Raw genomic sequence first — 8,922 nt, forward strand, 5'->3', positions numbered from 1 at the left:
GCATCAGGCGCCACAGGGCCCTGACATGCGTAGCTTTGCGTTGTCTGCTGCCAGCTGATACTGAACTCAGTTTTGAGCTGTGCGTAACAGTGCCTGAAATCCAGCTGTACTACTGAGAACCAGCAAGGAAGTGCAGTACGTAAAGACGTGCTCAGCACATCACCCACGTATGTAAATGCAGCAGCAGAAACCAGAAAGATGTGACATTGTAGCACTCCCAGCGTGGAGCTGGGCCACCTCCAGGCCCTGAAGCTCCTGCTAACACCACCTGCTTTTCGCTAAGCCTCTTTCCAGGGGCTGCCACGGCCCTGCGCTTTGGACTTTTGATGAAAACCGTGCTGATGTCTCGCTGGAGCTGAGCTGACCGCCGAGCAGCGCTCCCACCGAGCCAAGGCCGTTTCGGCTTCTCACTGTCAGCCTCGCCTCCCTTTGCGCGCTCGGACCCCCAGCGGCGCAGCTCCGCCCCGCAGCGCCCGGCAGCACGGAGCCCCGGGGCCGCCCACCGCCGGCACGGATCTCCGGGGTCGAGCCGGAAGCTGCACGGCGGCGGCGACGGAGGGGCTGCGGTCGGCTGCAGCGGCGGTAGTGGGGGCGGAGAGGCGCGCTGGGCTGAGGGGTGGCGGCTGGTGCGGGGGTTCCGAGTGGCCCGGGGAGGACGGCAGCGAGGGTGGTGCTGCCGGACCGCTGGATGTGGTCCTGCGGTGGGCTGGCACGGGGCTGGGGCTGGCTCTGGTGGGAGCGGCCGAGCGCCAGGAGCCCAGAGGCTGTGCTCGGCTCAGCCGTGCGATCACGGATTGTGATTTGCCTTTGTCTTCTTCCAGGCTCCTCTTCCATCTCGAGCGGTGGAAGGAATAGTTCTTGGATCAGAACGTTTAGCTCGAATTCCAGTGGAAACAGCCGTCTGGTAAGCGATTGCAGTCGCAAGACCGGGCTGGCTGCAGCAGGGTCTGTGTTCCAAGGCCCTTCTGCCTGAGCAGCCCCGCGCGAGTGTGTGCGGGGAGCAGAGCAGCGCCCCGGGCTGCGAGCAGGGCTGCGTGCAACGAGGAAGAGCGTTTAAGTTGGGGCAGCGGACTGTGTGCAGGCTCGGAAGTTTGCTTCTGTGCTTCTTCCGGGAAGGCGGGTGATAGAAATGTTTTGAGCAAAACACACACGCACAGAAAAAAAGAAGCGAGAAGACAGTGCTCACAGCTGTAGCAGTCACTGTGGTGGGTGTAGCTGAGGCCCAAGGCAGCAGATGTGGGCGGTTGGTGATTTCAGGCCCAGCCGTGCTGCTCGGGAAAGGTGAAAGTTTGCTACTCGGATGTGAGTCGATGCTTTGCAAGGAGGTGTGTTGCAGAGCGGCAACAGGATCCCTTCAGCACGGTGCCACCACAGTAGGTGTTCAGCCCAAAGCCCAGAGCTGGGTTCCTCAGCGCTGCCATTGCTGGAAGATCTCTGCTTTTCCTCTCGTGCCCCAGAGCTTCAGGCTCTAGGCTGTTTACCACTCTAAACTGTCAAGTCTTAACCAAGGCTTTGTTATCAAATGCATATTTATTAGAACTTTGGTGGAAGAGACTGAGGTATTTGGGAATACAAACATGTCAGCTGATCAGAGGTTTGGAAGACCAGTAGTTTGGGCTGGAGCACTGTGGTTCTCCTGCAAAGCAATGGCTGTTGCTTAATAGGGCATGTTGAAGATACTGCCCATCATAAAGAACTTCAGTGAAGAAGCTTGGAGGTGCAATTTCTACTCTCACTGTTATGCTGTTCATTTCTACATTTTCACTGGCACCTATGAGATTATGGCCAAAAGTGCATTTTGTGGCTTAATTGAATGCTGTAAAGCCTATACAAGAGTAAATAAAACGTGCCCATAGAAAACAGATAAGACCTTGGCTTGATGATGAAACACCATCAGATGATGAAACGCTGCTATCAGTCTGTGAGTTTGTTCTCTTACTAAATCTGCTGTTATCTTTTGGGACTCATTAGTGAAAAGAGTCCAGTGTTAACTTTGTTTCCAGCAGCAGTCAAGCTTTCTTCAGCTGCCAGGTTTGTACTATGGGATGTGACTGCACCTGGTGGTAGTGAAACTTTGAAAGGACCAAGTTCAATCCCTGAGCCGTTATCTGGTGGTCTGACTTCAGTCCTTGATGCTGGGAGCATTGTCCAGGCCTTATCTATCCAGTGGTGAGGTGATCATGATTGCATTTGTTTGGCATGAGTCTTTAAGTTGTGTTCTCAGAGTCAATAAGATATGCATACCTGTTACAGTTTAATTGTTCATAAAACTGGAATGGATCTTGAAGTCAGTCCGCACGCTGTATAATGTATGATGTGGTTCAGCTAGTGCTCAGAGCAAACTTCATAACAAGAGAGCTCAAAGTAATGCTGGTGTCTCGGGCTTGCAATTGTTGCAAAGTGGTCAGTTTCATGTAGTAGGTTTTCTAGTGTGATGTGACTTAGATGCTGTCACAAAACCCAACACCCACTGCAAAGATTGCATTGCTTTATTCGGTAATAATTCTGTGTTGAACTGATTCATGTTCTCCATTTTTTCTCCCCACTAAATCCACAGGAACTGTGGTTGTGTCAAACCCCAGTACTTAGGTCTTGATTGTCCTTTTACTTTGATGTTCATCCAGATGTATTTCATAGTTTGGAACAGAACATTTTATATGCTTTTTTTTTTTTTTTTTTAAGCTTTCTTTAAGATATCTCCTTGAATTTCTTAGGAAAGAAGAGCTCTGAAATCATGGCGGGGAAACCTAAGCTTCACTATACCAGAGGAAGGGGGAAGATGGAGTCAATCCGGTGGCTGTTAGCAGCAGCTGGGGTTGAAGTTTGTACCTTATTTTTTTTCTAATTTTGCAAAGTGATAAGATTAATCTCTGTTTGAAATAAGGATTTGGTTTCAGAAAGGTTTTCCAAGTACTTCTATATTTAGAGATATGTACAAAATCACCTGTTGTGCTGCAGAACGCTTACATTCAGTAACACACACTCTCTTGTATTTTATTTAAGGTATTCTTTGATTTTAATATGCAAAAAAGAATCATTAATTTGTTCATTTTTGACACATACTTCATGTTGTGGAGATCTTAAATTTTTGTTACAGAACAGAACAGTCTGAATTTCCCGTATCTTAAGTGTACCGTGTGAGGAAGTCCAGAACACAATCTCCAAAAAACGTGTTTTTTGTTCATTGGTCAGGACCTGACTAAGATTAATCAGCAAAGCTGCACTGAAGCCAATGGGGAGCTGTCCAGATTCACACCAGGTGACAGCTGTCCAAAGGCATCTTAATTTCTGTTCACTTTTTGCTTGAATGCAATGCTTTGAAACTATTTTCTTAGACACTGTGTTGCACTGGAAAGAAAAGGCTTTTTTAGTGGTGCTCATTCATTTTGAGTACTGCTGACAGAGAAGCTGCAGAGCACAAGTGCTCTCATTCAAACATCTTTTTCATTTAGAAACAGACAAAAATCACTGGAGTTGGACTCAGTGATCCTTGTAGATCCCTTTTAATTCACAATATTCTATGATTCAGTTATATGTATAAGAAAAAGAGAGGCATAAAATGTTGTGTAACAGAAACAGGCATAACATATTAAAAACTTCTCAATATTTCACATGATGTGAGCTGCTTTTCAGTGAATGATTCAGTGTCTGTGAATTGCTTGTGCATGCAAGTAAGCAGAGCTTTATGATGGAAGAAGATTTTTTATAGTGTACAGCACTGTGCATTTACTGATGGGTTGGGATGGTGTAGTCCAGGGTTATTTGCTGGAAAAGCGATGAGGAATAGGAGTCAACACAGTGATGAGAGGTATGGGAAATAGTAGGGAGAGGTGGAGTCCGGCTCCCAGACTCCCTTCTGTTTTCCCATTAACTCTGGAGTGTTACAGTGTTGTTTTCTGTCTTTACTTTTCAGTTTGAGGAAGAATTTATAGAAAAAAAAGAAGACCTAGAAAAATTACGCAATGGTGAGTCTGTGGACTGTCCTCTGAACATAAGTTCACACCAACGGAACAAAAGGAGCTTCTTCTGACTTTTATTAGTGAGAGATGAGATTTCTGTAAGATCTCTGATATAACGTGACTTGTAAAGAGATTTGAGAGGACCGGTTGCCTTGCTAAAGCTTTACATCACTCAGCATTAGAAATGTCATGACATGTTATTAAGTCTGTTCCTCAGAACCAGTGTGGTACTACACTGCTTGAATAGTTTGCTTTTTTTTTTCTTCCCCAGATGGATCCCTGTTGTTCCAGCAGGTGCCCATGGTGGAAATTGATGGGATGAAGATGGTGCAGACCAGAGCCATCCTCTGCTACATAGCAGGGAAATACAATCTCTATGGGAAAGACCTGAAGGAGAGAGCCTGGTACAGTAGCAGTACATACTGTCCTTACTTATACTTTTTCAGTATTTTTAGTGTATATGGGAAGAATATTGCTCTGAGATGACTGTGTGCAAAGCCGCACATAATGTACTTGTGCTTTGTCCCCTCAGATCCAGAGACAGCTTGAACAGACTTTGACACTAAGAGATGATTGTTAGATATCAGTATAATTAGAATTTTCTGGCACATTCAGGCTTATCTGAACTACCAGAGAGGAATTACATTATGTTGCTGGGTAACTGCAGAACAGTAATGCAGTTTTAATACCTAAGGCTGTTTATTTTTTGTGCTTAAAATGGGACTACAGAAAAGATGCTGGACTCTTAGTCAGAGAGTGTAGTGACAGGACAAGGGGAAATGACTTTAAAATAAATAAAGGTAGATTAAATTAGATATGAGGAAGAAATTGTTCACAGTGAGAGTGCTGAGGTACTGGAACAGGTTGCCCAGAGAATCTGTGGATGCTCCATCCCTGGATGTGTTCAAATGTGTGGCAACACTGCTTGCAGAAGGGGTGGTGGAACTGGATGGGCTTTAAGGTCCTTCCCAACCCATGCCATTCTATGATTCTATCAATTGGCAGCCATTTTTTGCCTGGATCCTTTTATGATTTGACATCAAAACTGTTACATTTTCCATAGTAGCGTGCACATGTGATTTTTTTCTAATAAAAAATAGATGAGTAGGGTATCAGTGGAAAACTGGGGGCTTGGGGGTTGGACTCGATTTCTAGAGATCCCTTCCAACCCCCTGTGGTTCTGTGAAAACAGTGTGAGCATCTGTTAGACTCTGGTTTATACTCTGCTTGTTGCATACACCATGAGCCTGTTTCTGAAGATATTTGGGTAAACAAAAAACCTGAGCTAGAATCAAAAGTGGAAGAACAAGAAAGTGAACCAATGGTTTAGGCTACATTCATTAACAAGCATCCTACTCAGTGATCTCTTAAGTACTGTATTTCAGGAAAATAACCAAAATGGGAGTTTAAACCTTTTCTTTCAGGATTGATATGTATGTGGAGGGAACAACAGACCTGATGGGAATGATCATGGCTCTCCCTTTTCAAGCAGCCGATGTGAAAGAAAAAAATATTGCCTTAATCACTGAACGAGCTACAACCAGATACTTTCCTGTTTATGAAAAGGTAAAGGATGAAACATCAGGAGTCCGCAAAGGCAGCCACGCAGAGTGCAGCCCTCCTGCCCCAGCCCCACACTCATAGCTTGAAGGCAGGTGGTGGTACGTACAGCTCTGGGATTGTATGATGGAACCAGCATTCAGCAATGGGAAAAGAAAGCTGCAAATACTGGGCTGATCTCAGTACTATGCACCTTTGCTGTCTTAAAGACTACTCAAAGGGCAAATTTGCAAATAGTGCACTTAAACTTTTTGCACATAGCTTAGTGGCTGGTAGCTCCCATTGTTTTGCACAAATGCTCCATTTAAATACCTTTGCCAGCCTTCAGAGCTTCCTGCCTAAAAGTATACATACCCTTGATGTTCAAAGTTAAATCCAACCACATATTATAATTAAGGACCTAATTTTGTGATTTTTCATGAACCCACTGTTTTAATGGAAGTAATCTAGAGATTATTACTGTCCTTTTCTGAATTGCATTATTTGGGCACCCTTAGATGTGCACAGAGAGATGTGCACGAACAGAATGTATCTAGCTTAAAAGCAGGAAAGCAATTATCTGCTGGCTAGCACGCACTAAAGATGTGGCCTCTAAGGAGCTGTGAGCATTAGTACACCTACTGCACTCAAAGCACGCAAAAAGCCTGCCTTTGCTGCACAGGAGTTGGCAAGGAGAGGAAGGGTTGTTTTCTGTTGCTCCCAGGAACATAGCCTCTGTGTTACTGTGTTGCCATTTCCTACCAACTTGCTGTTTATTTTGTTTTTCTCTTTAGGTTCTTTTATTTTTGAGTCTATTAACATTTTTTTCTTTCTGAATTAGAGCTAGCGATGATCCTCACCTCCTGCTGCTGTTTGTGCCCTGCATGGCTATGCTGTGCAGACTTTCTTGCAGCGCTTTCTCCCATTGTAGCAGTTTCTCCATGTCGGTGCCAAGGCTACACAGCCGTGTTTGGCTCAAATTCCTGGTTCCCTAGGAGGAGTGCAGAGAGAGGTTAAGGAAGAGGTCTGAGAGAGAAAGGGTTTTCAATAAAAAAATCATCATGGGATCTGCTCCTACAAGGTAGCTCTGGGAAATCAGAATATTTTGGAGGATATCTTTATAGAACTTTCTGGAATCTAGAAAAATGCAACTTTTGTACTGTCTATGGCGTCGTAGGCAACTATTACAAGTATTAATGTGAATGTTTACTGGGGAAAAGTCTTTAAAATAATCCTTATTAATTTACATTAGACAAAACTAAACCTTGCATGACTTTTAGCCTAGCTAATTTTGTCAGAAGAATTAATAACTTTCCTTCTGTACTGGCCAATTCAGTTGTCAATTGATTCAGCTTGGCAGGGTTCGCAGTCCATGCCTTATGCAGTCCTGACAGGAAAATCTCTCTAGGTGTGATCACTTTGAACTATGAGCAGCAAATAGTAATTCCAAAGCACTGAAGGAAATCTGGTTCTGATGCTTTGCTTGAGAGTTTCCATACGGCTTCAGCAGTCAGGTTCTGGTGGAGCTTGTTTTGGCAGTGTAAGAAATAGCTGCAACAAGGTACCAAGCTTTTGTCTCTCCCAGAAGTCGCTGCCTTTTTTATGCTAATATTGGCCAGTGGGATTGTAGTAGAAATCATCTTTATGGGTTCTTGTATGGATTTCTTCTGCTGTTTATTTCTGTAGAAATCTGTCTGTTATATCTAGGTAAAATCATTGCATACTGTATGACTTCTTTATTTGTTCTTATTTTGTAGGCCTTAAAAGACCATGGTCAGGATTATCTTGTTGGCAACAAGCTAAGCTGGGCAGACATCCACCTGCTGGAAGCCATTTTAATGACAGAAGAACTTAAGTCTGATATACTGTCTGCATTCCCTCTGCTACAGGTTAGTGATCATCTGATCTCAGCATGGAATGTAACACACACATTTCACTGCCCAGCTTTAAAAGCTCGTTGATGTTTAAGTCTTTTGAACCATTGTACTGAGTTGCTGGCAGCTCTCTGATCTTCTGTTGACTAAAACAAGCTGAACACCCCTACAGTCACCTTCCTTCAGCTCTGCTGCTCCCAGTTGCTTTCAGCTGGCAGGAATTCACTTACTGACTCTACCAGTTTGGTTTTGCCACTGCCACTAACATGTCTTCAAACACAGCTTTGGGCATCAGGACAGAAGGTTATGGCTTGCTGTGGCTGCAGTTCCTATCCTACTTTTGCTAGCAAAATTACATTTTGAAGAAACTGTATACAGAAGTGTTTCTTCTTTCTTGTCATCTGTGGTGTTTTGCACTGAGGTGCTCCTGCCCTAGATTCTTTTTAGCCCAAATACATCTGTAGTATTTGGATTCAGGTTGTGTTTTTTTCCTTTTTTTTTCCTTTTTTTTTTTTTTTTTTTTTTCCATTTCACCTTTTGCAGCTGAGTTTTTACTCTTTAATGTTAAATTCTCCCATCCACATCTGGAAAACCAAGGAAACTCTATAGTACCATTCCTGATTAGAATATTCACACCTGAATTTTCCAAAAAGACCAATATGTTGTGAGACATGTTTGCAAATATATATGCATACATTTTTTTCATGAAAAATACTGAGTGCTGATCTGACTATAGGTAGCTACTAATGTTCGCTGCTTAATAAGTATGTATGAGAATAAAAAATCCAAGTCATCTGATTTTTAAGCTATAAAGGATGGGATTATAATTTCCTTGCTTTCACTGGCTTTCTTACTTCTTACAGGCTTTTAAAGGAAGAATGAGCAATGTCCCAACAATCAAAAAATTCTTGCAGCCTGGCAGCCAGAGGAAGCCACCATTAGATGAGAAATCAATTGCTAATGTGAGGAAAATATTCAATATCTAATCACATGGCTGCTACAGATAACGTGCCTGTAGTATATTACCTAAGCTGTGCCTCTTAAGCGTAAACTGTGTAGATCTATTCTGTGGTTTGTGCCCTATAATCTTTGAGATGGAAGACAATTTAGATTAAAGGCTGTTGGACCTGCTGATTACAGAAGGCAGTGTTTTATTACCAAGAGTTCCTACTACCATCAGTTACATGAAATAAAATATACTAATGTTTGCTGTTTGGTTAGCCATTAATTGCAGTACATGCCTGGTAAAGTGTTTCAGCTGTAGTTTCCAAAGCACTGCAACAAAACCTCTTCACTCCCTTTTTATTAATTGCAGCCCAGAAGAGCCACTCTATAACATTTGGTAATTCATTTTTTACTTTTCCTGGTCAAAATTCTATGTATCCCTGTGCATTTATTTGCTGTCTGTATTAAGAAATAAATAAATAAATAAATAAAATAAAATCTCACGATCTCCGTAAGTTTATGGCTGAAAGTAAGAAACTATTTTAATCCTCACATGAATCTCTTAGAAGAGATTTTGATTGCTGAAAGATCAAAGTACATGTGTC

The 8,922-nt window shown here is 43.1% G+C and overlaps 1 protein-coding gene across 2 annotated transcripts; it reads left to right on the plus strand.

Moving 5' to 3' along the window:
* Positions 1 to 175: 175 nt before the first annotated feature.
* Positions 176 to 8,791, plus strand: LOC116240797 (glutathione S-transferase). 2 transcript variants are annotated; one of them, XM_090136286.1, is made up of 8 exons: positions 176 to 599; positions 822 to 904; positions 2,715 to 2,821; positions 3,914 to 3,965; positions 4,231 to 4,363; positions 5,384 to 5,525; positions 7,256 to 7,387; positions 8,236 to 8,791. In XM_090136286.1, the coding sequence occupies exons 3-8, from the start codon at positions 2,735 to 2,737 to the stop codon at positions 8,356 to 8,358; spliced, it is 669 nt and encodes a 222-aa protein (XP_089992412.1). In that variant the 5' UTR covers positions 176 to 599; positions 822 to 904; positions 2,715 to 2,734; the 3' UTR covers positions 8,359 to 8,791. The 2 variants fall into 2 exon arrangements, with proteins under 2 accessions (XP_089992412.1, XP_089992411.1); XM_090136285.1 differs by having other exon boundaries at positions 177 to 582; positions 8,236 to 8,790.
* Positions 8,792 to 8,922: the final 131 nt, after the last annotated feature.

Source organism: Phasianus colchicus, chromosome 2, assembly GCF_987193195.1.
Source record: "Phasianus colchicus chromosome 2, bPhaCol1.hap1.1, whole genome shotgun sequence".
In the NCBI taxonomy this organism is placed as follows: domain Eukaryota; kingdom Metazoa; phylum Chordata; class Aves; order Galliformes; family Phasianidae; genus Phasianus; species Phasianus colchicus.

Coding starts and splice junctions, on each gene's coding strand:
- LOC116240797 (XM_090136286.1), top strand. CDS start 2,735: ATGGCGGGGAAACCTAAGCTTCACTATACCAGAGGAAGGGGGAAGATG. Junction 4,364..5,383: donor GACCTGAAGGAGAGAGCCTG/GTACAGTAGCAG, acceptor CTTTTCTTTCAG/GATTGATATGTATGTGGAGG. Junction 5,526..7,255: donor ACTTTCCTGTTTATGAAAAG/GTAAAGGATGAA, acceptor CTTATTTTGTAG/GCCTTAAAAGACCATGGTCA.